Source organism: Neoarius graeffei, chromosome 23 (genome assembly GCF_027579695.1).
Source record: "Neoarius graeffei isolate fNeoGra1 chromosome 23, fNeoGra1.pri, whole genome shotgun sequence".
Classification (NCBI taxonomy): Eukaryota; Metazoa; Chordata; class Actinopteri; order Siluriformes; family Ariidae; genus Neoarius; species Neoarius graeffei.
The window spans coordinates 30617520-30645396 of NC_083591.1; the positions used below are offsets into that span (position 1 = coordinate 30617520).

The 27877-nt window shown below is 42.7% G+C and overlaps 1 protein-coding gene across 2 annotated transcripts in view; it reads right to left on the minus strand.

The window, feature by feature from the left end:
- The window catches only part of klhl24a (kelch-like family member 24a), a 126237-nt gene that overhangs the window by 11158 nt on the left and 87202 nt on the right, over window positions 1-27877 (minus strand). For both annotated transcript variants that reach the window (XM_060906057.1, XM_060906058.1), the window contains exons 6-7: window positions 5697-5885; window positions 1669-1857 (exon numbers count right to left, since the gene is read on the minus strand). In XM_060906057.1, coding sequence (XP_060762040.1) covers window positions 1669-1857; window positions 5697-5885 — 378 coding nt within the window. The remainder of the gene's footprint in view (window positions 1-1668; window positions 1858-5696; window positions 5886-27877) is intronic.

The following is a 27877-nucleotide window of genomic DNA, read 5'->3' on the forward strand; positions in this document are numbered from 1 at the left end:
GACGGAGTCGTTTGAACTGTCAGGACGTCCTACATTAATATATGAACGTAAAAGCATATTCTGACGGAGTCGTTTGAACTGTCAGGACGTCCTACATTAATATATGAACGTAAAAGCATATTCTGACGGAGTCGTTTGAACTGTCAGGACGTCCTACTTTAATATATGAACGTAAAAGCATATTCTGACGGAGTCGTTTGAACTGTCAGGACGTCCTACATTAATATATGAACGTAAAAGCATATTCTGACGGAGTCGTTTGAACTGTCAGGACGTCCTACATTAATATATGAACGTAAAAGCATATTCTGACGGAGTCGTTTGAACTGTCAGGACGTCCTACATTAATATATGAACGTAAAAGCATATTCTGACGGAGTCGTTTGAACTGTCAGGACGTCCTACATTAATATATGAACGTAAAAGCATGTTCTGACGGAGTCGTTTGAACTGTCAGGACGTCCTACATTAATATATGAACGTAAAAGCATATTCTGACGGAGTCGTTTGAACTGTCAGGACGTCCTACATTAATATATGAACGTAAAAGCATATTCTGACGGAGTCGTTTGAACTGTCAGGACGTCCTACATTAATATATGAACGTAAAAGCATATTCTGACGGAGTCGTTTGAACTGTCAGGACGTCCTACATTAATATATGAACGTAAAAGCATATTCTGACAGAGTCGTTTGAACTGTCAGGACGTCCTACATTAATATATGAACGTAAAAGCATATTCTGACGGAGTCGTTTGAACTGTCAGGACGTCCTACATTAATATATGAACGTAAAAGCATATTCTGACGGAGTCGTTTGAACTGTCAGGACGTCCTACATTAATATATGAACGTAAAAGCATATTCTGACGGAGTCGTTTGAACTGTCAGGACGTCCTACATTAATATATGAACGTAAAAGCGTATTCTGACGGAGTCGTTTGAACTGTCAGGACGTCCTACATTAATATATGAACGTAAAAGCGTATTCTGACGGAGTCGTTTGAACTGTCAGGACGTCCTACATTAATATATGAACGTAAAAGCATATTCTGACGGAGTCGTTTGAACTGTCAGGACGTCCTACATTAATATATGAACGTAAAAGCGTATTCTGACGGAGTCGTTTGAACTGTCAGGACGTCCTATATTCATATGAATTCTGACAGGGTTGGTGGACGTTGTATCAGTGTAGAAGCTGTTCTTTGCAGAGGGAAAAATCGCAAACTATGACTAAAAGTTCAAGTTGAATCACACTGTAGGATTTCCTGCAATGTAGGACTGCTCGACAGACATGTCCGACATCCCCTCCTACCGTAGGACGCTTCGCGGATGTAGGACCGTTTATCAGAACAGCGGCCCTCGACTCCTACTGCGTGTGGTACGAAAACATGCAATTATGTTTATATAGCGCTCCCGCACCGCCGCTGCTTGGACCCCTATTTACACCTTTTTACAAGAACTTACTGGGGTTTTCCTCGTTAACAGAGCATGTGCCTGTCTGTTAGTCTCACAATGAACCATGGACAGCATTAAGATCTTTATACACGTCTGTGTTATAAACATAATAATACTGTTATTGTTATTATATACGGTGTTATAAAGATGATCATGTCGGAGTCTGTGTTAAGATGACGTCTCTCTCGTCAGCTGTGTGTGTGTGTGTACCTGTCTGCTGAAGGTGTTAACCACAGGCATCCAGAAGTCCTGTGCCGGGTCGTAGCAGTAAATGCACTTGGTGAGGCCGCCGCACACGTACACCAGGCTGTTCAGAGACACGGCTGTGATGTTGCGCTTACACACGGGAATGTTGGAGCGCAGCAGCCAGCTGTTTGTCTCCGGGTCATAACACTGCACCTGAGAGTCACACAAACACATGATGAACAGGAGGGTCATACTCACGGCAGTGGACCTAAATACACGGCAGTACGTGTACACGTACACACACAAGATAATAATAAAGCAAATTTTGGTGTAGTGGTTAGCACTGTCTCCTCAGAGCAAGAAGGTCCGGGTTCGAGCCCAGCGGTCGGCGAGGGCCTTTCTGTGTGGAGTTCGCATGTTCTCCCCATGTCCGCGTGGGTTTCCTCCGGGTGCTCCAGTTTCCCCCACAGTCCAAAGACATGCAGGTTAGGTTAACTGGTGACTCTAAATTGACCGTAGGTGTGAATGTGAGTGTGAATGGTTGTTTGTCTCTGTGCGTCAGCCCTGCGATGATCTGGTGACTTGTCCTAGCCTGGCTAACGCGACTTCAAAGCTCTGCGAGCATTTGGTCTGGCAAAGATATTAAGCCCAACCGTTTCCCAAAGCGCGTGGTTGACCCACCTCCCTGAAATGCCTCAGTTTGCTACTGGTCGAAGCCAGAAAAGGCTGTGACGAAGCTTAAACCAATCACATCACTCTTTCCTCTGACGTATGTGACGCGACGGAAACTGCTTGAGTAACAGGAAGAAGATAAATACCTCCAGGGCTGCTCTTTGCTCCGTTTTCAATGAGAACTTCCCGTTGAATGCTTTCAATACAGCATCTACCGCTGTGTCAAAGGCGCTCCATGTTCGTAATGTTTCTAGTGAATGAAGCGCTTCCGGCATAGATTCTGTCAACAATCTATGGCTTCCGGTCGCAGTTCTACTACGTCACTGCCTTGAACACGCCTCTACCCAGGGCCGTTGGAGATGCTCAAAGTTGATTGGCTCCCGATTTTTCGGGAGCTTGGAAGAGCTGAAGATAGCTTGCCTTGCCAGACTAAGTTCGCAACAGGCCCCTGTGTTGCGTCACACTTAGGATGGGCGGGCCCAGGCTAGACTTGTCCAGGGTGTACCCCGCCTCTCGCCCGTAGTCAGCTTGCCCGTGACCCTGCACAGGATAAGCGGTTACGGATAATGGATGAATGGAAATTTTGGCTCATAACGCCACATGCACACACCCAGTTCAGTGCACCAAGTTTGCGCAAGACTGAGAAAACAAACCAATGTGTCAGTTCTTAAGAAGTTTCCCCAGGAAACGCACAAAAAATAAACCAACTATGATGATGGATAAGGAAGTATACTAATGTAGTGAACCAGTGAATCCATGCAAATAACGAGGTGCTCTAGTCTAAAAATAAAATTGGCTCAGCAAAAATACGTCCACAAAGAAACAGATTCCCAGGCTGCTCAATTTGTTGAAAAAGGAGGAATGTCCTGGAAAGTGGTGCTCTGTGGAATAATCCGGGTCATCTCTGGGTGCCGTAAACAAAAACCCTTCAGCGCAAAAACACTCAAGTCAAAGTGTTGACAGCTCCGTTTTGTTTTCCTTTATCTCTCCTATCTCTCTGCATCACCTGCTTCTCGCCATCACTTTTTGAATTTTCTTTGCAGCAGATGGCCGATAACGACTGTGAGAGGGCAGAGGAGAAGTAGTACACCGAGAGCCGTTAACGTCCTAGAGACAATACACACAAGTGGACTGCCTGTGTGAGCGGTTATCTGACACCAGAGAGAGTCGAAATGGACACATTTTTGTGTGCGTGCGCATGTGTCACTCCCAATATGTCAGTTTCTATTGGCTTCAGAATGAGGTGCATAGCTCCGGTTACAGACACAGGAGTACTCCATATGCGTGGCGCGTTCTGAATCTGACATTAAGTTCAAAGTGAAGCGAGATTACTGTGAAGAGCAGCTGGTCTTCTCCATCAACCACCCATCCATTACAATGCCCACTTTCTTCTCTGTCTGTCTGTCTGTCTTTCTTTCTCTTTCCACATGTTCATAGTTATTCAAATACAGTATATTCACATAATATCCCAAATCATCGCAAATCCGCAAGTGACCAGCCTCAGTGACGATGTAAACAAGATTTTACAAGCATTTCCGGAAAAAAACAAAACAAAAAAACCCAACCAACAAAAATCAAAACCGTTTTCAAGCTTTAATTATAGTCATTTATACAGTGGTGCTTGAAAGTTTGTGAGCCCTTTAGAATTTTCTATATTTCTGCATAAATATGACCTAAAACATCATCAGATTTTCACACAAGTCCTAAAAGTAGATAAAGAGAACCCAGTTAAACAAAGGAGACAAAAATTTTATACTTGGTCATTTATTTATTGAGGAAAATGATCCAATATTGCATATCTGTGAGTGGCAAAAGTATGTGAACCTTTGCTTTCAGTATCTGGTGTGACCCCCTTGTGCAGCAATAACTGCAACTAAACGTTTCCGTTAACTCTTGATCAGAATTCATTGTTCCATCAATGATGGCAAGCCGTCCTGGCCCAGATGCAGCAAAACAGGCCCAAACCATGATACTACCACCACCACCATGGTTCACAGATGGGAAAAGGTTCTTATGCTGGAATGCAGTGTTTTCCTTTCTCCAAACATAACGCTTCTCATTTCAACCAAAAAGATCTATTTTGGTCTCATCCGTCCACAAAACTTTTTTCCAATAGCCTTCTGGCTTGTCCACGTGATCTTTAGCAAACTGCAGACGAGCAGCAATGTTCTTTTTGGAGAGCAGTGGCTTTCTCCTTGCAACCCTGCCATGCACACCATTGTTGTTCAGTGTTCTCCTGATGGTGGACTCATGAACATTAACATTAGCCAATGTGAGAGAGGCCTTCAGTTGCTTAGAAGTTACCCTGAGGTCCTTTTGTGATCTCACCGACTATTACACGCCTTGCTCTTGGAGTGATCTTTGTTGGTCGACCACTCCTGGGGAGGGTAACAATGGTCTTGAATTTCCTCCATTTGTACACAATCTGTCTGACTGTGGATTGGTGAAGTCCAAACTCTTTAGAGATGGTTTTGTAACCTTTTCCAGCCTGATGAGCATCAACAACGCTTTTTCTGAGGTCCTCAGAAATCTCCTTTGTTCGTGCCATGATACACTTCCACAAACACGTGTTGCAAAGATCAGACTTTGATAGATCCCTGTTCTTTAAATAAAGCAGGGTGCCCACTCACAGATATGTAATATTGGATCATTTTCCTCATTAAATAAATGACCAAGTATGATATTTTTGTCTCATTTGTTTAACTGGGTTCTCTTTATCTACTTTTAGGACTTGTGTGAAAATCTGATGTTGTTTTTGGTCATATTTATGCAGAAATATAGAAAATTCTAAAGGGCTCACAAACTTTCAAGCACCACTGTATAAAAAACAAACAGTTAAAGGGGACATATTATGAACACTCAGTTTTTCAGTGCTTGTGCACATACGTTTGGGTATCTGGAGCCTACAAACCCACACACTCTGAAATAAGACACCCAGTCAGTTTCTTTTGAGCTCATATTTCAGAAAACATGAGCTTCAACAAGCTCTTCGGATTTGGCCCCACTTTCTGTCACATAGTTCATTAGAACTATGCCTCGTCCTCGTTTGAGTATCTCCGCTCAGGGCTTGAGAGCTGCTTTTGTGAATGAATATTCATGAGAAAAGTGTTACCTGATTGGTTGGCCGAAGAAGGGGGTGGGGTGAGTAGTAGCTTATTATCATTTAAAGGAACAGGCACTCGAATGAGCCATTTTGAACAGGGAGCTGTGGTGCTTTCTCCTTGTGGTATTTTAACCAAAGCATGTCACAGACATGTGATTGAGACCTCGGTGAGCGGTGTCAACTTGTGGAAAAGGGGCATAATACGTCACCTTTAACAAGTAATTCTGTTTAACCATGCTTTTCCCTAACACACACCGACACTAAGGCACTTGCTCACCTTATCTGTGCAGCTGTTCTCGTCTGGTTCTCCGCCGATGACGAACAGTCTCCCAGCACAGCTGGCCACAGCTGGAGAGCTCACGGCCTCTTTTAGAGGAGCCACCTCCGTCCAGCGGTTAGAGAAGGAGTCGTACACTTCCACATTATTGAGGCAACCCTGACCATCGTATCCTCCAACTGCATATGCCTGCATAAACACACACACAAATATATAGCTAAATATTCAGCTCCTTGCTCTTATAGAAAATTAATCAGCGCCTTCTGAATTCAAGAGTGCCATGGTATAATTCATTTTAATGAACGCACAATCTCTGTTAAAAGAAAAATTCTTTGAATTATTAGCTGGTTAAAATGCCAACATGCCCAATATAAAATCCAAGAAAGCTAACTACAGCCTTAACCCCAGTTTAAAAAAAAAAAGAAAAGAAAAAGTTTGGCTTTTAAGGTGTGGTTATTTTCAAATAAAACCTGCAAATCATTTATAAAAAAAAAAAAAAAAGAACTTTTCAGCTTCTCTTGATGGGTGGAGACCAGATAAAATGTCGAAAGTGTCAGATATTCCTTCCTTCAGGTGGCATTTGACCCACACATCTTACGTCACACATTTGCACGCTACACACCTAAACTACACATGCCCCTTTTCCACCAAAGCAGTTCCAGGGCTGGTTCGGGGCCAGTGCTTAGTTTGGAACCGGGTTTTCTGTTTCCACTGACAAAGAACTGGCTCTGGGGCCAGAAAAACCGGTTCCAGGCTAGCACCAACTCTCTGCTGGGCCAGAGGAAAGAACCGCTTACGTCAGTGGGGGGGCGGAGTTGTAAAGACCAACAACAATAACAAGACCGCGAAAGATCGCCATTTTTAAGCGACGAGAAGCAGCAGCTGTACAAACGCGAAGTCATCCATTATTATTTTTATTGTTGTTGCTGCTGCTTCTTCCGTGTTGTTTTTGCTTCAATATTCGCGCCAAGGTTTATGCAAAAGTAGCGATGTCACTGACGTATACAGTGACGTAATGACGTGGCTTCCCTTAGCACCGTGAGCTATGGAAAAGCAAACTGGTTCTCAGCTGGCTCGCAAGTTGAACGAGTTGTGAACCAGCACCAGCACTGGCCCCGAACCAGCCCTGGAACTGATTTGGTGGAAAAGGGGTAACAGTGATACACAATCTGAGCAGCATCACTCTCACACTTGCATGTACTTTCACACGCTCCAAAGTCAAATACGCTCAACTTTAGATAGCCACCAGGATGCTCAAACACTGACAGTGCAAACTCCTCGTTTATTTCAGTTTGCTTCAATGAGTTTCACAGAACTCGGCTCCTATCTGTACATCAACTGATAAGAGCTCTCTCTCTCTCTCACACACGCACACTTGCAGGTGGTCCATGACTAACAATACTACAGTTGTAGCAATGCTAATCCTCTCCTCTGGATTTGGCCACGAGTTCTCATGTACGTCACATCTGATATCCTCTCCAACAATACATCTAGGGTACTAGTCTCTTGGCATGCCTGAGCTGATCTGTCCTTAACATTGTTCTGGAGAAATATCTTGGCATCCAGCGTTCATCGACTCTAGTAAACGACATATGATCATGTGGAAGGTAGTCATAAACCTTCCAGCTCCATGCAGAAAAGAATTCCTCTACGGACTTTAGGAAGAGTGGCAGAAACAGTCACGACATCCTTGGGTGTGCTGAAAACCACTCTGTGACTGCGGTGCAGTGTTGGAATGCCACATTATCCCACACCATAACAAAATACTGGAGCATTTGTTCTCACTTGCTCTCTCTCTCTCATATCCTCTGGTACCACTATCCTGCAGAGCAGCGGTTTTGAAAAGGTGAGGCGCTCCTCCCCTGAGGGACGCCAAAGAACTTCAGGGGAGATGCAGTGCGAGAAAAAAATAATAGAAAAAAAAAGTAAACATCTGGTTAGCTAACTCAAGCTATGTGTGGATAGAGATGTGGATAAATTTGTAATAGACCCCTTTCACTGACGTCACCCGAAACCGGAAGTAAACAGACCCTGCGCTATTTTGGAAGACCAACAAACTCGTGATTAGGGGGAAATAACGGCAACGGTATGTGAACCCACGAGAATAAAGTGGAGTGGCAAACGACTTAAACAAACAAATCTGAGCTGTTTTATTTATGATTTATTGGCCCAACAGTAGACTTGAAAGAAACCTGTGTGAGACTTGGCAAAAAACTGTGGATATAATGGATAAGTCTGTGCATGATTTGCGGACACTTTGAGGTAAGCAAACGCAAGAAATTCAGATTTAAAACATGCTAAACTGGCCTCAAGTTGATAACTGTATGAGGAGCAAGCCTCCCAGACTTCTACAATTTAATAATAATAATAATTTAGGATGGTTTGGGGCTTGCTCGCTACTGCCAGGTTGGTTGTTGAGTAGCCTGACTGTTTTTTTTTCTTGCGTGTGGCATCATTGTTGACGTGAGGTTGTTTTTTGAACATGCCAATGCGGACACGATTTCCCCTGATGAGTTATGACTTCAGATGCGATGCGTGTGTGGAGGTGTGGAGTCCGCGTGATATGTGCGTAAGATAGGCTTCTCATGTGTTTGGAGATCCGCGCTCCGAGACAAGCGCAAGCACCCCCCCGAAAATATCGGCATAGTTCGAACACTGAGTGTAGGCACTGGGTGTAAACAACAAATAGTTTACAATGTCTGGGTAGCAAACTGATGGCAGAATTGGTGTCCGGTCCTCCTTATGTTTCCATTCTCCCTTGCCCCAAGTCTTATCATATGGGTCAAACCCATCAATCACAGCCAGTTTCTCCACATACCGTGCCCTTTCTGCAGCTGGTAATGTACTCACATAACCAGAATTATCATCCATAGTGTCACTTTACTCTCGCTTGTACTTTGTTTTATATTGTGAGTGCATGTACTTGGTCTTCCAATATGGCCCCTAACAAAATCTCGCGGCGCGGTGACGTCATGTGAAAGGGGTCTATACCTAAAGTGAGAGAGGAAAGAGAGTCTGGTGCAAGTCGAAAACGGAGGAAGTATGACAATGATTATTTAAAAAGTTTGGATTTTCATGTACTGGCCCAGATGACGTTCCACTGCCTCAGTGTGTTTATGTGTAAAGAGGTGCTACCTTATGACAGTATGAGATCATGTAAACTCCGGCGTCACGTCGAGACCGAGCACCCAAGTTTGGTGGCCAAGCCACGGGAGTTTTTAGATAGAAAGCTAAAGGAACTCCATTCACAGAAGAAAGTAATTGAGTGTAAATACTAAAGCAACCGAAGTATCGTGTCGCGTGGCGTTACGCATAGCTAAGGCAGGTAAACCGCTCAACATTGGTGAACCGTTACTCCTCCCTGCTGCTAAAGATATGTGTTTGGTAACGATGGCAGAAGCTGCTGCTGCCAAGCTAAATGCGATCCCAATGTCTGGCGATACTATCCAGCGCCGCATATCCGACATGGCACCTGATGGGAAGGAACAGGTGCTGGATGGGATTCGTGACGGCCCGTTCTTCTCCATTCAGCCGGACGAATCAACAGACGTCGCTAACTGTGCTCAGCTGATGGTGTGCGTGTGCTACGTTAAAGAGCTCAGTGTCCAAGAAGGGTTTTTGTTCCGTCGTTCTCTGCCAGCTCGCACTACAGCAGAAGAAATCTTCAAGTCTTTGAATGATGTCATTCAGGACGGTCATGTTGATTGGGGCCGTTGTTGTGGAATATATGTACTGATGATGCAAGGGTGATGGATTAATGCAAGTCATTAACGCAGTCTGATTTCAGTTTAGTCACTGAACTCTTGGCCAACGGGATGAAATATTTTTAGGTAAGGGTGACCCACAATTTAAGCACAAGTTTGGCTAAATGTAAGATTTTTTTTTTTTAAACCTATGTTAAAGGCCTTCAGAATGAAACTGCGTTCAAAAAGTGTGCGTCCTAGAAAAAAAGCTTTAAAATGTTTAAAAAGACGAAGATTCAATTTGTTTAAAATATTTTTTGAAAAAGAAAGATCTTTGGTTTAGAAAATGTTTAAAAAATAAAAATGCATATAAATTGTTGTTGTTGAACCCCGTTTTATGCTCGAGTGGAACGTACAGTATATCAGTGTTTTCCCCAGAAAAAAATTTAAGCCCCAAATTCTGGCATGATAATACACAGACAATTGAGCGCCAACGGCGCGAAGTGAAACTAGGGGGGCATGCCCCCCCGGAACATTTTTTGAAAATAGATGCTCTCGGTCAGTGGCGTAAGAAGCTCGCCGGGGGCCCCGGTGCGACATGTGGAATACGGGCCCCCTAGTGGGCATAGCGACACTTAAGGGAGGATTTAACATAATGGGTGCCTACAATCCTCAAGGACCAGAAGTACAGAAGTAGTTTATATTATTGTAAATAAAACACACTCCACAATATTGAGTCAATGATATGGGAAAACTTTCCAAATCATTTTATTAATATAGTATAGGGCAATCAAATAGGCTAATACTGCATTGACATTAGCGCATGGAAGTAGGCCTAACATTCAAAGCGCTGAAACCTCGCCTTCTGCTGAAACCGCAAGCTAGATAGGCTAGGTGTTGATGTTCTGTTCTCACTGCTCTTGGTGAATCCAAATTTGTCCAATTTCGGCAGTTTTGCCACCCTTTCCTGTTCTTCCCTACGCTCCTGACGCTTCTTGGAGCCGCTTTTGTGTTTGAAGGGCGTTGTTTCGCTCGCAACGATAATGGAAATATGCAGACATCAAAGATACTGAGATCAGTCTACCCAGATCAGCCTACCCAGAATTCCTTGTAATCTCAATAGAAACAAAGTTACTTTTGCGAAATAGAATGACAACAAAGACCTATTATCATTTTATGTAGCGTTTATTTGATGGATTTGTAAAAAAAAAAATAAATCCGCAACGGGCCCAGGTGTGGCTGAACCGGCTGAACCTGCTATAGTTACGCGCCTGCTCTCGGTGCATTTTCAGGGTCTCCGAGAGGTTTTAGATACATGATTATAGGATAGATTTTACCAGTGTTTCAATGATTTCTGACCTAAATAGTATTAACGTACAGTATACACATTTGAAATTTCACCTTAAAGTTCAACATGCAAGTTAAACTGTTTTGTTCTAGATTACTGAGGTATATGATGGATTGAAAATCTACGGGGATTCCTTAATGATCTATGATCAAGTAGCGTTGTAACAAAAATGTGCATGAAAATACAGTAGGAACAGTGGTTTACTCCATCTTCTGCAATCCAATGAAAAGAATCGATCATCATTACCAGGGCTGTTGACAGCTTTGGCTGGGCCCGGGACAAAATAATCTGAGTGGGCCCCCCCCCAAATAATCTGAGTGCCCCCCCCCACACACATACGCACGCACGCACATCGCCACACAGCAACCACCCACACCCAACCCCTCTTTTCACAGTCTCCATTCACTCCAACCCTTAAATAACAGGTATTCCAAGCCCATTATAACAGTCAACCATTTTATTTCGACATTTCAACATATTTACAGTTTGAACATTTCCTTAGTCTGCAACTATTCAGGTGCGAAATGCAATGCGCCGGACTTTTGCTGTGGCAAAGTCGTCAATAAGGTAATTGAAGTCCAGCTTCTTTGCAAGTTCGCGCTCTATAGAGAGCATAGCCAGCCCATTGAGCCTCTCCTGTGACATGTTTGAGCGCAGGTAGCTAATAAACCAAAATGATTGTTTACGGGATGGAACTGGGCCTCAATGAGAACGGAGTCATGGCTTTCCCGAAATCTGAACATAGAAGCATCACCACTAGTCACACACGGACTGGCCATTGGGAGTAGCGGGAGTTTTCCCGGTGGTTCAGTGTGGGCCGGCGGAGAGAAAAAAAAAAAAAAACAGTTGCGTGCTGGCCTTTAATATGATAAGCAATGTTAACAGTTTCTTTAAGAAACTGTTAACATTGCTTATCATATTAAAGGCCAGCGTGCAACTGTAATAAGCAATGTTAACAGTTTCTAAAAGAAACTGTTAACATTGCTTATCATATTAAAGGCCAGCGCGCAACTGTTTTTTTTTTTCTCCGCCGGCCCACACTGAACCACCAGCAAAACTCCCGCTACTCCCGAAGGCCAGTCCGTGTGTGCCACTAGTGATGTGTACAGTGAGTTTTTCAGTGTATTTTTTTGTCTTGTTTTTCATAAACGTCCTTTCCGTACTCGATTTAGAATGTTACAAAAAAAATTGACACCCTCCCAACCACGTAACATTAGCCTATCTGACCTGGGGGCTGACACGTTTATTACGGATAAACCAAAAGGATTACAACGTTCCCTGGATATAGAACTGGACCGAGAAGATTTCAAAATCTTAACGTGTAAGCAACAACAATAAAACAAAGGTTGTTTTATTCATTTAGGGCTTATTAGGCTACTTTCATTAATTGCGCTTTTCATACAGGCCTATCATTTTTCACTTGAGCAAGGGAATTGTTTGAAGAGTATCCAGTCTAAGCGAAAGTTTAATGTTTTGCAACAGACTAACCTCAAAACACCCCATTTATATTCATTCATATTCATATATTATTCATTACATTAAACTCTATCTAGCTGGCAATTTCACATGCCGTCGTATCTACACGGGATGATTTCCAACAAAATAAGGTTTAATTAACAAGAGGCAGCGTTCCACGGGCTTTCAGCTAACCGGAGTCCAGCTCAGCGCAGCTCAGCAAGCGTGCCTAAAACATTTGGATATGATTGCGGGCCAATGTGCTATTCTTTGCTTCATTGAGATATATGCAACACAGTGTTATTAAACCGATATGTTTATGAAATAATTCAGTGCCCTGTGCATTTCAGTGTTCACTCAGTGTACCATGCTATCCCCTACTTTATAATTATGAATGGCGCGTCGCGCGTGCTGGGGTTACATTACAGGGCTGGAAAAAAGTTATCTGTGTCTTACCTGGCTCAGCTGCCCCACTGCCTTCACCACCTGCTGCATCATCAAATCAAATCAAGTTTATTTGTATAGCGCTTTTAACAATAAACATTGTCGCAAAGCAGCTTTACAGAATTTGAACGACTTAAAACATGAGCTAATTTTATCCCTAATCTATCCCCATCATCTGAATCTTTTCTAAAATATCTATGCAGTGAGCCCCTGAGGCTCTTGGCTTCTTCATCTCTTTTTCTCTTTTCATTTCTTTGCTCCTGACTTGTGCATGTTGGCAAACGGGCTTGCGCACGCTTATTGTCGAAACGTTATGATGGAATAGTGCCGTGTTATTTGGCGCCTTAATCAAAGACCAAACCATTTCTGCATTAGGCGTGGTAGGTGGGTTCTTGAATCTATTTTCGAAGACAATAAAGGCAAAAGAACCAGAAATCATTCATTGAATGCAAATATAGCACATTTTTCTCCCCCAAATCAACACATTTTGAAATGAAACAGAATGATTAATGGCATCTTCATGAGGGACCAGTTCTGGGCCCCCCCCTCATGCCTGGGCCCGGGACAAAATACCCGGTTGTCCCCCCTGTCGACGGCCCTGATCATGACCTCCTGTTGATCACAAAGGGATCTGAACCGAAGACCTGCCACCTTAAAATAAGTTGCTGTATTACTATAACTGTAATGATTTAGAATGTTTCTGATGCAATTACCATAATATATGTAGAACTAAGATGCACTGAAAAGAAAAGTAAGGCAACTGCATATTATAAAGTTTAAATTTTGGCACTTTATTAAATGGACTAGATTAAGATTAAAACACATTTAAAGGGAAAGAAAACTTAATTCATACATTTAAGTTTGCAGAAAGATTACGTACTTATAAACACATTCATGAAGAGAATTTGTTAAGTGTCAAATGTAGCATAATTTGGAATAATAACGATAAGCATATTTGGCAGTGTGATGTCACTGTGAGCCTTTAACAAAAGAATAATCCGGAGCCGCCTTTTGTTAAATGGATCCCAGTGACATCACACTGCCAAAAATGCTTATGATGATTATTTGAAATGATGCTGTATTTGACACATTTTGGACAACTTCACTTCGTGAGAGTGTTTATAAGGACATAATCTTTCTGCAAACCCAAACTAATGAATGAAGTTTTCTGCTCCTTTAAAGCAGATTAATTCTCCTTGGCTTTTGCTCGGCCCAATGTTGGGCAACGCTCTCATAGTCCATCTCGCTGTCATCCATGCTGATGTGGATTAATTTGTCCAGCGAGTCTTCTCCAGCTTATTAAAGTCAATTGGCTTTGTCCGTCTGGTGGGGGACAACATCGGCAGCCAGCGAGATCGCTTATAATGAATCGGAAACTTCCGGGATGTCTGACATTTTCTTTCGATATTTTTATTGGACGGTTTGAACACGTGATCTTGACGTAGCCAACAGATTAGTTTGTTTACATCATACCACGCAGACATATTACTTTGACAGAATCAACACAAACATTAGAAAAAAAGACCGCTTGCTTAACACAAATGTCAATCAGTATGTAAATGGATCTGTTATTTGCTCTCCTATGTATCTAGTTACTTGTGGGTAGGAAATTTAACGTATCGGTATAAATCTAAGAGTATCGGATTTTAACGAAAGTGACTAAGCGTATCGGCAGGCAGAGCAAGCGTATCGGGCCCGATACGATAAAATGCTTTGGGGAAAACCATGGTATAGTAACCACAACAATAATAGACTAATAACATTAGGTAACAAGAAGGACACTCGGTAGAATCTATACTTCCACCAAGCCACATATTAGCATATCCACTTATCCAGACATTTACTATGTTTACATACATATCCGGATTTGCACCAAAAATCTAATCAATTGCTCCGTGGCCCATCTTTCCTCAAAATTTCATCAAAATCCGTTCACCACTTTTTGAGTTATGTTGGGAACAGACAAACAAACAGAGGCAAAAATATAACCTTCTCCAACAAAGCTGGCAGAGGTAATCAACCGAAATGGATACCTGCTGTGTTTGGTCTCATTTTAATTTAATTAATTTTATATTTTATTATATAAATGTGGCAGCACGGTGGTGTAGTGGTTAGCGCTGTCGCCTCACAGCAAGAAGGTCCGGGTTCGAGCCCCGTGGCCGGCGAGGGCCTTTCTGTGCGGAGTTTGCATGTTCTCCCCGTGTCCGCGTGGGTTTCCTCCGGGTGCTCCGGTTTCCCCCACAGTCCAAAGACATGCAGGTTAGGTTAACTGGTGACTCTAAATTGACCGTAGGTGTGAATGTGAATGGTTGTCTGTGTCTATGTGTCAGCCCTGTGATGACCTGGCGACTTGTCCAGGGTGTACCCCGCCTTTCGCCCGTAGTCAGCTGGGATAGGCTCCAGCTTGCCTGCGACCCTGTACAGGATAAGCGGCTACAGATAATGGATGGATGGATTATTTAATGTCATTTTGACAATACATTTCAAAAGCGTCTTGACAGTAATATAACAAAATTGTAGTAATTCAGTTTTGAGTGCATTTTTTTTTTTTAAACAGTTTTGATGCAAAATGGCCTTGAAAAATGTAAAGTTTTCGTGAGAAAAGAATCCATGAATTTTGAAGCATTTCGTCATTGAGCGCATTCTGTATGAAAGCAATAAGAAATGATTCACGTAAACCGATGTTATGGTAACTGTGTGAAGAGCTTTGAGAGACTGACTTCAGTATTGAGGTCGCTTTCCAATATTACAGTACCAGACTACTAGATATTATTGTTTTAATCATTTTTCACCGGATCTGTCAGAACGATATTTCATGGCAAGATTATAAAAATATGACAAGACTGGTTGACGGGACACTGTACGTACACAAGAATGCACACACAGATGAAATGGGTTGGAGATGTGATCTGGTTTATGTTCCAGAGAAAAGTCTCTTGTTCAGCCCAAGTGGAGCTGGAGCTCACAGTCATGAGTATTTTAAGAAGATCCTTTGTCACATGCACACTTCAAGCACAGTGAGATTCATCCTCTGCATTTAACCCATCTGAAGCAGTGAACACACACACACACACAGCAGTGGGCAGCCACACTACAGCGTCAGGGGAGCAGTCAGGGGTTCGGTACCTTGCTCAAGGGCACTTCAGCCCAAGGCCGCCCCACGTTAAAGGGCACATCTTGGGTAAATTCAGGAGCAAGATCAATGTAATTCTCCTATTTTATATCAAACTTGGGTCAAATATCTGTCACATTTTGCGTTTTGTGCAATTTTTTTTTTACCTTGCGCAATACCAGAAAAATTCAGTTGAAATCAAGCCAGTTGAGGCGAATTGGTCCACCTCTGAAAAAACTTGCCATTTGGATTTCCCGGCAAGCACTGATTTTCGTGACGTCGTGTGCGGGACGCCTCCTTCTGAATCCTACGTCAACGCTGGTTTGTTTATGAGAAAACGACCTGGTGGTTTTCTGCAAATTTCTTCAACGTTATCGTGTAATTATTAAAATGGTTAACAGATGTATCGTAGGGGGCGGCACGGTGGTGTAGTGGTTAGCGCTGTCGCCTCACAGCAAGAAGGTCCGGGTTCGAGCCCCGTGGCCGGCGAGGGCCTTTCTGTGTGGAGTTTGCATGTTCTCCCCGTGTCCGCGTGGGTTTCCTCCGGGTGCTCCGGTTTCCCCCACAGTCCAAAGACATGCAGGTTAGGTTAACTGGTGACTCTAAATTGACCGTAGGTGTGAATGTGAGTGTGAATGGTTGTCTGTGTCTGTGTGTCAGCCCTGTGATGACCTGGCGACTTGTCCAGGGTGTACCCCGCCTTTCACCCGTAGTCAGCTGGGATAGGCTCCAGCTTGCCTGCGACCCTGTAGAACAGGATAAAGCGGCTAGAGATAATGAGATGAGATATATCGTAGGAGGGTGTAGCAACACCAATCTTGATGGGATTAGTACTCATCGTTTCCCAAAAGACTGGAGAAATGGGAGCGCTTGGTCTACACAGGCTGTGGACTGAAAGCGTGCAAAGCTTTCGCAGCCTGCTGGCACTTCCGCAGGTGACGTCACGAATCTGGTTCCAGACGCCCTTGGGATTTTTCCAGACACGCTTTGTTATTTTATTTTTTTTCTGCTGTAGACAGATGGCCTTGTGCAAAATTACCCTTCTGGATGAGTGTGTAAAGGGACATACTTTCATATAAAAAAACCCCGAAATTGGTCCAGAATATGCCCTTTAACCTAACTGCATGTCTTTGAACTGTATGAGTGGAGTTTGGGTGTCATGGTTGACACCAAACCCACTTCAGCTTATTGGGAAAATGGTTGCGGAGCTTTCCAACCAAACCGTCATAATACATTTAAAAGGCCTTTTAAAGAAATATTTTAAATAAAATCAAAAGATTAAAAGGCCGAGACAAAGTGAAGGAAGAGAGAAAAGATCTTGTAAAGCTGTCATGACTTTTCACCATAGCCCCACATACACACTGCTTTGTGCCAAGTCTCTAACGCGGCTCCAGGTTTGTCTTGTGTGTGGAGTGAACGCTCCTGTCCAGCTGTAGTTCGGATCCCGGAGGAAATGGAAGTAGCCTGGATAACCGTAATCATTTTAATTGGATACCAAAATGTCAAAATGCTGCACAGATGACCTGAACGGATTAAGCTCTTGGGTCAAAACTGTAACTCTACATGCAACACCAGTCAAAAGTTTATACACACTTGCTCGGACAATGCTAACAGAATTCCTGAAGAAGCTCTTGGCGCCGGTTTCATGAGAACACTTCAACTAAGTGCCCACGTGGGCTGAGCAGTCGCTGGCTCCATCTTCAAACGTTTTCTTGGGGGAAACAATATGCTTTCCAGTGAAAACTACTTACTAAAAACACAATGATTCGGAAACAAAACGTATATTTGGGTATTAACGTCACGATTTACATTTGTCTTACAAACACATTTCAATCTTCAGCTTTTCTCAGAATGTATTCAAAACTATAAAAATGTTCAATCTACGTTGTTCGGACTTCTGACTGGCAGTGTCTCTCAAGGTCTCGAAAAACCTTTTCATTTTACACTTATATCCTGTCCACACTAGGGATTTTGTACCGATACGAAACTACTTTCGTACCACAACACCTGTTCACACTAGCAACTATACCGGCACTGTAGCGGTATAACTGTATCGGAACGAAACCCACAAATGTATGGGTTTCGTACCGGTACAGTATCGGTACCGTAGCGCTTCGCTGTAGTGTGGACAGATGAAGCGGTTCTGTATCGATACAAATATAATGCGCACGCGCAAAGTCACCCACCTCAATCGATGTCTTCACTGAATAAAATAGTGAAGAACGGAGATTCGTTTGTTTCTTTCTCAACTGCCTCGCGCGTTTTATACAATTCGACTGAATAAATGACCACCAGAAATACAGACTGTACATTAACAAAAAGCACACCCACGTTGTTTCATCCGTACGGAAGCCGCGAGAGGCCCTTCATATAATCCTTTTTTTTTTTTTTATTCACCTTGTTATCCCGAGATAACGACATAATTAATTCAGGATCTCGAGAAAACAACACAACTAATTCGAGATCTCGAGAAAACAAAATTATTCCGTGATCTTGAGTAAACAGCTGAGAAATGGTTCATTCAGGTGCGCCAAGAGACTTGTGATATACTGACTTTGGGGCTATTTCTCATTCTGTGTAGACGCAACTTTGGTCATTAGAATGTCTGGAATAATCGATCACCTAATAAGGCAATATTTTGATCAGGGGTTGACACAGGGAGAGATTGCATTAAGTCTTTTAATAAGGGATAATTTCAAAATTACTCCGCGGCACCTCCGCAGAAGACTGGCCCGGCTTCGTCTCTACCGACGGAGATACAGTGATCCAGCTGAGATCATGAAATAATTGTTTTGTTTTCTCGAGATCACGGAATAATTGTTTTGTTAACTCGATATCTCGAAATAACGGATGCCATATATTCTCAGAAGGAAGTTACTCGGTAACCACGGAAACATTTCGCGCACACGCATTTCAACTCCCGTGAAAGAAAACCGCAAACATTTCTCGCTAGTGTGGACAGATGCACTAAACTGTACCGGTATACTTTGTATCGATACAGTTATACCACTTTCGTACCGGTATAAGTGTGAACACAGCATTACTGTGCCAAGGACACTTGAGGCAACAAAGCTGTCAATTATAACATTTGTGTAAATACGGAGGTGATTATAGGAAATTGCACGCACTGATTATTGAGAAATAGTCTGAATTTCTTGAGCAATCACCTCGAGTGACTCGGCAAAAGGGCGACCAATTGCTTCTAAGTGAGGAAGAATTACAAATGATGAACGAAAATGCTGTTCCTAAAAGCACTAAAGATGCTATGAAGTTTGGTCTAAAACTATTCAAAGGTAAGCTGGAATTGTGATTTATTTTATGTGAAGTATTTTATGCGAGTCAGCATAGATCAGTGACAAGTCTGCGCGCCTTTATTACATTTGCATGCTGCTTTTGGAGTTTGAAAGAAATTATTTTTTAATATGATTTTTAATTTTTTTTAAAAAATAAAAATCACCTGTGTATTTATACTAGAACAATTATCTGCCCCAGGCTCAGTGAATATTCACCTGGCCTTCAGCGAATAATTGTTAAATACGGTATAACATGGCAGTAAACCGTAGCTGCTTCGCTGATGGTCACCCATCACTGATTATTTTTCTATAGAGGGTATACAAGTGATAATCACTGTAAGCAGAAGTCACTGCGGTTATATGGAATCAATTTTGTGCCAAAATGTTCATACAATACTTTTGAAATATCAAACAAAAACGACATATCAAAATTAAAAAAAAAAAAAAAGTCAATTTTTTTAGACTGGCAAACAAATTATTCGTGTAATCGTGCAAAATATCAGTCTATTACTCTTCAGAAACCTTTTATTTTTGTTCCGCGTCTTTCTCAGTTTTGTTTGACGCAATTTATTTTGGTTGCGATTCCAGCTTTCTCGTTTGCGCTCCCTGACTTTTTGCTTGCAGTTTTGGCACAAACTTCACGTGTGGGTGGGCTGTCCAGGAATGCATTCCCATTGGCTAACTTGTGTTTGACTGACAGCTACGCTCAGCGATTCCCCCGGAGGCTGTTGCGGCCATTCCCTACTCGGATTCTGGCGGACTGTTTGACGAGTGACCGATCCATTGACGGTACACAAGGATCGAGTGGACTTCAGTGGCGACTATGATATTGAATTAATTCAACAAAGTGTAAGTACGGGACAAATGTGTTGTATGTGTTGCAGTACTACACATTATGCAGGTGTTTCGTGGCAAGTCAAATGTTAGCCTTAGCTCCACTACCCAATATAATAGCTGTCTTGCTAACGTTAAAAACGCCTGCATAATGTGCACTACTGCAACACATAAAACACATTTGTCCCGTACTTACACTTTGTTGAATTAATTCAATATCATAGTCGCCACTGAAGTCCACTCGATCCTTGTTTACCGTCAATGGATCGGTCACTCGTCAAACAGTCCGCCAGAATCTGAGTAGGAAATGGCCGCAACAGCCTCCAGGGGAATCGCTGAGCGTAGCTGTCAGTCAAACACAAGTTAGCCAATGGGAATGCATTCCTGGACAGCCCACCCACACGTGAAGTTTGTGCCAAAACTGCAAGCAAAAAGTCAGGGAGCGCAAACGAGAAAGCTGGAATCGCAACCAAAATAAATTACGTCAGACAAAACTGAGAAAGAGGCGGCACGGTGGTGTAGTGGTTAGCGCTGTCGCCTCACAGCAAGAAGGTCCGGGTTCGAGCCCCGGGGCCGGCGAGGGCCTTTCTGTGTGGAGTTTGCATGTTCTCCCCGTGTCCGCGTGGGTTTCCTCCGGGTGCTCCGGTTTCCCCCACAGTCCAAAGACATGCAGGTTAGGTTAACTGGTGACTCTAAATTGACCGTAGGTGTGAATGTGAGTGTGAATGGTTGTCTGTGTCTATGTGTCAGCCCTGTGATGACCTGGCGACTTGTCCAGGGTGTACCCCGCCTTTCGCCCGTAGTCAGCTGGGATAGGCTCCAGCTTGCCTGCGACCCTGTAGAAGGATAAAGCGGCTAGAGATAATGAGATGAGATGAGATGAAAACTGAGAAAGACGTGGAACAAAAATAAAAGGTTTCTGAAGAGTAATAGACTGATATTTTGCACGATTACACGAATAATTTGTTTGCCAGTCTAAAAAAAATTGACTTTTTTTTTTTAATTTTGATTTATCGTTTTTGTTTGATATTTCAGAAGTATTGTATGAACATTTTGGCACAAAATTGATTCCATACAGTTACGCCCACTGAGTGGCAAAAAGACTGCCGACAGTTTTAGCGTTCAGCTCAAATACTGCAAAAACGCGTCTAAATTGGGAAACAGCTGTTGTGCGATTGTACAAATAGATTCAACAGGAAATCGGAGCCATCTTTTTATAAAACTGCTGGAAGCTCAAGAAAGGAGAATCGAATGCAATTCACAGCAACAACTGGAATTCAGGCACTGAAACGTGTATTTGTTGGTTGGCGGTTTGCGTTGGGTATGCTGTATTTTTGGGTAAAATCACCCCTCAAGTTATGTACTGTATTGACTACTCATCAGGGGTTTTTTTTTCCATTCAGCATCTTTCGTTTATAGTCTGCATAACCAAAGTTTTTGCCAACATTTATAAAAAACATCCATGCTGATGAACCTTGTGTTCTACAAATAAAGAGGGCAGGGATGGTTAGATCATGTTAGCCAGCCAAGACCAACCCAGTTTTCCTTATAAAGCCTAGGTCACAACTGGACGTACGATTTTTTTGGCCGTGCAATTTTTGGCGTTTCCCAAATCGCTGCGTTTTTTTTTTTTTTTGTTCGTGGAGAAAGATGCACGTTGGCTGTAAGTTTGTCTTGTAACCTGAAAAAAATGTAAGCGCCCGTAGAGTTTGTTTGACATGACAAAGAACCTCTGTGGCCGGTCTGCGGTCAGTCTACGGCTCGAAAATCAGCACGTCACACGTGCGCCCTCCATGCGTTTTTTGCACATAGACTGGCCGTAGGAGCACGTACGGCCGGTTGTGACCGAGGCATAAGAGGTACTCCAGAAAGCAAGTTTAAACAGTTAGCCAGGTCACTTTAAAAGTCTCTACGAAGTATGTTATTATTATGAACTTGCTTATGGGTGGCTCAATCACACTCCTATGCTATCTTTGTAATCCTGCTTTCTGGAACGAACAGATAGCTCGATAGCTAGATCAACATACTTTATTGAGGTCAATGCCCATGCACCACTGGTTCTTTGGAAGAGTGTAAGAAACACTATCAAGTCCAAGTGCCTTTAATTTAAAGGAGATACGTAGAACCATGGCCTCACTTTTTGTTTATAAATGCCTTGAGTCCTCAAGAATGGCGCAGGAATAGTCTTAAGTGTTAACAATAAATCTAATACAGTAATTTTTACAGTAAAATGATTCATATCGGTCGCACTCTGAGTGAATGGCCTTGATATCTGTGACGTCACAGCAGGAAGGCTATCGGTCTCATCGCCATTTCCGCTATACTAAAACACAGACCTGACTGCAACTCCGATCCTCCATTTTGAGCTAATTTATCACCATGCCACGTCGATGTGTTGCTGGTGGGTGCAACAACACGACAGAAGGTGGATTTATGCTGCATTCATGGCCCAAGAATGTTCAAACTGCAAAGATTTGGACACGTTTTGCGAGAAATTCACGGGTACATTTTACTGATGACTTGTATGAAACCTCTGATCTGTTGAGGAGCGTTGGCTATAAGCCCGTATTGAAAGAGGGTGCAGTACCAACAATTAAAGGAAAAGAAAACTACAAGAAAAGGAAAGTAAGTTCAGTTGCACCAGTTCTCCCGGCGTGTGAGCCGAGCAGTAATGGCAGAGAACTCAGTATGGAGAAAATGGAGAATGAGTGGACCAGCCGTCTGATTTCTCTGCTGGATATGCTTTTTTCCCCCCCTCCGCTGGATATGCTTGCGTCAACAGCAATATCTCGCCCTTACACGGTAGAAGCGAATGAACGAAGAACTGAAAGTCAGATTGTTTCAAAAACAATCGGCCACAAGCTCGGCCTTCAAGAAGCGAGAACACAGACGGGTAAGATGCGACTCTCGTTTGGTTACATCACAACAACGACAGCACCACTCATTGTTTACCTGCATTTAGATTAATACATGTAACTTGCATTGTGTATTTAAGTTACTGGTATAAGATTATTTAATTTGCTTCAGAATGTGATTGTCTCAGTTCATCTGATTATTTAATTAGCCTTTTACATTTTATCAGTGAAAATGCATGCATGTACATGTAATGTTGCATAAGTTATAGCACCTATCCTGTTTTAATGAGAGTCACATGAGACGGTCAGTTCAATTCCATCCAATTCTCTAGACGGCTTTGTTCTCTGGCTTTATTTCGTAAGGTGGGGGCCTCTGTGGCCGACGTGTTACTATCGGATTCACTTTCCGACGGTTCGAACTGATACGGTTCTACGTGTATAGCAGTAGCATGTACACACACTCCAATTTCAGGACTATCACAGTTAGATGTATTACTATCTGAGGAATCCGAAGAATCTCCAATAAATCCGAACGAAGAGGCCACTGCAACCACTCTCGCCTGCCGAGTCTGGCTTTGGTCGATAGCTCTCAAAGGCCTCGGCCTTAAAACCGGTTACTGCTGTGACATCACTCACTCAGGTCTGGCTGGCTCAGCGGGGCGGCTCGAATGCCAACTTTGCGGTCAATTTTAACTCTCAAAAATATATATTTTTTATTCCCAATTATGCAACATACAAGAGTCAAGGGTGGAGATACTATCCACTCAGAAATTTATTTAAAAATAAAGGGTCTGCGTATCGGGGCAGCACGGTGGTGTAGTGGTTAGCACTGTTGCCTCACAGCAAGAAGGTTCTGGGTTCGAGCCCAGCAGGGCCTTTCTGTGTGGAGTTTGCATGTTCTCCCCGTGTCCGCGTGGGTTTCCTCCGGGTGCTCCGGTTTCCCCCACAGTCCAAAGACATGCAGGTTAGGTTAACTGGTGACTCTAAATTGACCGTAGGTGTGAATGTGAGTGTGAATGGTTGTCTGTGTCTATGTGTCAGCCCTGTGATGACCTGGCGACTTGTCCAGGGTGTACCCCGCCTTTCGCCCGTAGTCAGCTGGGATAGGCTCCAGCTTGCCTGCGACCCTGTACAGGATAAGTGGCTACAAATAATGGATGGATGGATGGTTCTGCGTATCTCCTTTAAGCAAGTAATCGTCATGTTGCAGTAGGGCTGGGCGATAAAATGATAACGATACGTATCGCGATAGACACATACTTGATATCAATAGAAAATGCGTTCGATAGAATGTTTCGATAGAATTTTTTTTTTTTCAAGAAACAAGCGTTAGCCAGAGCCCTCTCTGGTTTAGGTCCGCTTTCAATCAACTGTTGTTGCGAAGCAAGCTTGGTTGCATGAGCAAAGGCACTCGTCCTCTGGTGCCTAGCAACGCATAGGGAGTGACACGCTGATAGCCAATCATGTAACAGTATCGGTTTGGTTGCGCCATCTCGTTGTCTCGTGGTCGTGTTTATTTTTTTTTTCCAGAAACAGCGTGGCCAAGAAAAGAAAGATGAGTGCCGGAACGAGCGAGGAAATTGTGGATAAAGTCAGTAAGGTCAGATGTTACAGATGTAAAGTCTTAAGTCTACCTCAGTTTTACTTTAATTTCTTCTATGTTTACAAAACACTATTTTTATTTTATTAAACCTTCAATGAAAATATACTGGAATAGTTTAAGAATAGTCTAAGTCTACCTCAGTTTCACTCAATTTCTTTTATGTTTATAAAGCACTGCATATTTTTATTTATGTTTTTAAATGTTATTCACCAGAGGGTGAACTTTTTTTTGCACTAAACTTGCAGTAAAAAATTAAAAATATGACCGTCCTTCTCACATAGCAGGTTTTGCTCTGTTTACATTTAACACTTTGCTCATGTTTTTATAACACTTGAGTTTTTTTAAGCACTTTATTATTGATAATTGCTCAGTTTTTGTTGAGATCGTAACATTGAACATGCGTGTTGACATTCCTTGCTTATTGGCTGTCAGAGGAAGTTTAAGTTTAAAATAAATGTTTGAATTTAGTATTGTTCCCTCCTGGTCCTTATTTTAAATAGGTCATAAAATGTTTCAATAATTATCGATATCGACCAATATGAAACACTTATATCGTGATACAGATTTCAGCCATATCGCCCAGCCCTATGTTGCAGCATGTTTTTCTACTTAGTCCGACTGAGGGGGATGTGATCTGACAGGAAAGTGAAGTCGATGCATATCCTCTATAACTGCACTTGTGTTTTATTCCTTTTATACCATGGAAATTTGCTGATTATTTTTATATATTTGCCATACTTTTGATCCATTTATAGGCAGATTTGAAGCTGGTTCCTGTAATCGCTTATGTTACAGCACCTATAATCAGTCGCTCCCTCACCAGCTTCTCTCTCTCTCAGCTAATAAAAACACAAAAAGGAGCTTCTCGTCTTACTGAGAAACCACATCATGCAATGTTGCAATGTCCAAAGCTCTCCGAAAACCTCCCTAACACAACTCAAAAATAACGGCCAGTTTCCACATATACTGCACTCTGGCCAACAGGACTGGATACGCTTAACAATTCTGTACAAGAGCTATTTGTGTTGACTAACAAGTAGGCCACATGGGAAATCACATGCTGTATACAGGCCATGCCAGAAAAAGACTACAAATAACACCTTTATAACTGAGCATAATAGACCTGTTATTATACGCAGAAAATAGCAACGTTCATCCGTTTCTCTTCTCAAGTGTACTATAGTACTCGTATAACAGTAGCACACACTGGTTTAACGCTCATCATAGCTGCTAGAGTGAACGTGTACAGTACTGTGTGAAAGTCTTAGGCACATGCAAGGAACATGTAAGGAAATGCTGCGGAGAAACGGCGCTTTTAAAACAAATGAATTTAAAGGTTTCTACATTAAAAAAAAAAAAAAAAACACTATAAAGAGCAGTAAACAGGAATAAATGAAAATATTTGGTGTGATGACCTTTTGCTTAAAACATAGTAGTCTCAGGTACAAGGGACTGCGCTGGAAGCTTTACTGAGCGACTTACAGAGCCAGCCACAGTTCTTCTGGACACTTTAACCATCACACTTCTTATTTTTGCAGCAAAACCCAGCAGCCTTCATGAGATTTTTTTTTTGGTCTGAAAAGTGGTTTCTTAGGTGGTGTTTACATTAGACCGTATCCGTCTCGTTTTCGTCGCGGATGCACTGTCCGTTCACATTAAAACGCCGGGAAACGACTCCACAGGCAGAACAACTTGAATCCGCCAGGGCCCACGTATTCAATCCATTACGTATCTGATCCGGTGCTGTGTAAACATTGAGGAACGCGGAAACGCTGTGCTGAGCTCTAGCTGACGTCGTCATTGGACAACGTCACTGTGACATCCACCTTCCTGATTCGCTGGCGTTGGGATCACACACACAGCGGCTCAGTCCCGAATCACTGCTCGTGCGCTTCGCTCGCGCGCTCTGTGAGCTGCGCAGGGCCGGAGTGCGCACCCTCCAGAGGGCACTCGCTGTTCAGGGCGGAGTGATTTGGAGCGCAGGAGGAAGCACTGAGCCGCACTGAGGTTTATTTACACATTTCAACTTATTTACCTCCTTCAGGCGCTTAAACTCAGTGAGAACATGAACATCACAGCCAGGTGTGTTTATCTGCTGGAGAAGGTGTTCGCTTGCCATCCTTCCACTTGCAAGTGGTGAGTGACTTGCGCATGCCTGATATGCACTGGGAATCATGTGACGTGCCGTCTAATTAGTCATGTGATTAGCGTATCCGTGTATTGGCGTTGCTGTGTGCACGCGAATCGTTTTAAAAACGTTAATCTGATGATCCGCTGATACGGTCTAATGTAAACACCACCTTACACTACCGTTCAAAAGTTTGGGGTCACTTTTGCTGTGTTCACACTTATACCGGTACAAAAGTGGTATAACTGTATCGATACAAAGTATACCGGTACAGTTTAGTGCATCTGTCCACACCAGCGAGAAATGTTTGCGGTTTTCTTTCACGGTAGTTGAAATGCGCGTGCGCGAAATGTTTCCGTGGTTACCGAGTAACTTCCTTCCGAGAATATACGGCATCCGTTATTTCGAGAACTCGAGAAAACAAAATTATTTCATGATCTCAGCTGGATCACTGTATCTCCATCGGTAGAGACGAAGCCGGGCCAGTCTTCTGCGGAGGTGCTGCGGACTAATTTTGAAATTATCCCTTATTAAAAGACTTAATGCAATCTCTCCCTGCGTCAACCCCTGATCAAAATATTGCCTTATTAGGTGATCGATTATTCCAGACATTCTAATCACCAAAGTTGCGTCTATACAGAATGAGAAATAGCCCCAAAGTCAGCATATCACAAGTCTCTTGGCGCACCTGAATGAACCATTTCTCAGCTGTTTACTCGAGATCATGAAATAATTGTTTTGTTTTCTCGAGATCTCGAAATAACGGTTTTGTTTTCTCGAGATCTCGAATTAGTTGTGTTGTTTTCTCGAGATCCTGGATTAATTATGTCGTTATCTCGGGATAACAAGGTGAATAAAAAAAAGGATTATATGAAGGGCCTCTCTTGGCTTCCGTACGGATGAAACAACGCGTGTGCGTGCTTTTTATTGTCAATGTACAGTCTGTATTTCTGGTGGTCGTTTATTCAGTCGAATCGTATAAAACGCGCAAGGCAGTTGAGAAAGAAACAAACGAATCTCCGTTCTTCACTATTTTATTCAGCGAAGAAATCGATTGAGGTGTGTGACTTTGCGCGTGCGCATTATATTTGTATCGATACAGAACCGCTTCATCTGTCCACACTACAGCGAAGCGCTACAGTAGCGATACTGTACCGGTACGAAACCCATACATTTGTGGGTTTTGTACCAATACAGTTATACCGCTACAGTACCGGTATAGTTGCTAGTGTGGACAGGTGTTGCGGTACGAAAGTAGTATCGTATCGGTTCAAAATCCCTAGTGTGGACAGGGCTTTTGAAATGTCCTTATTTTTGAAAGAAAAGCACTGTTCTTTTCAATGAAGATCACTTGAAACTAATCAGAAATCCACTCTATACATTGCTAATGTGGTAAATGACTATTCTAGCTGCAAATGTCTGGTTT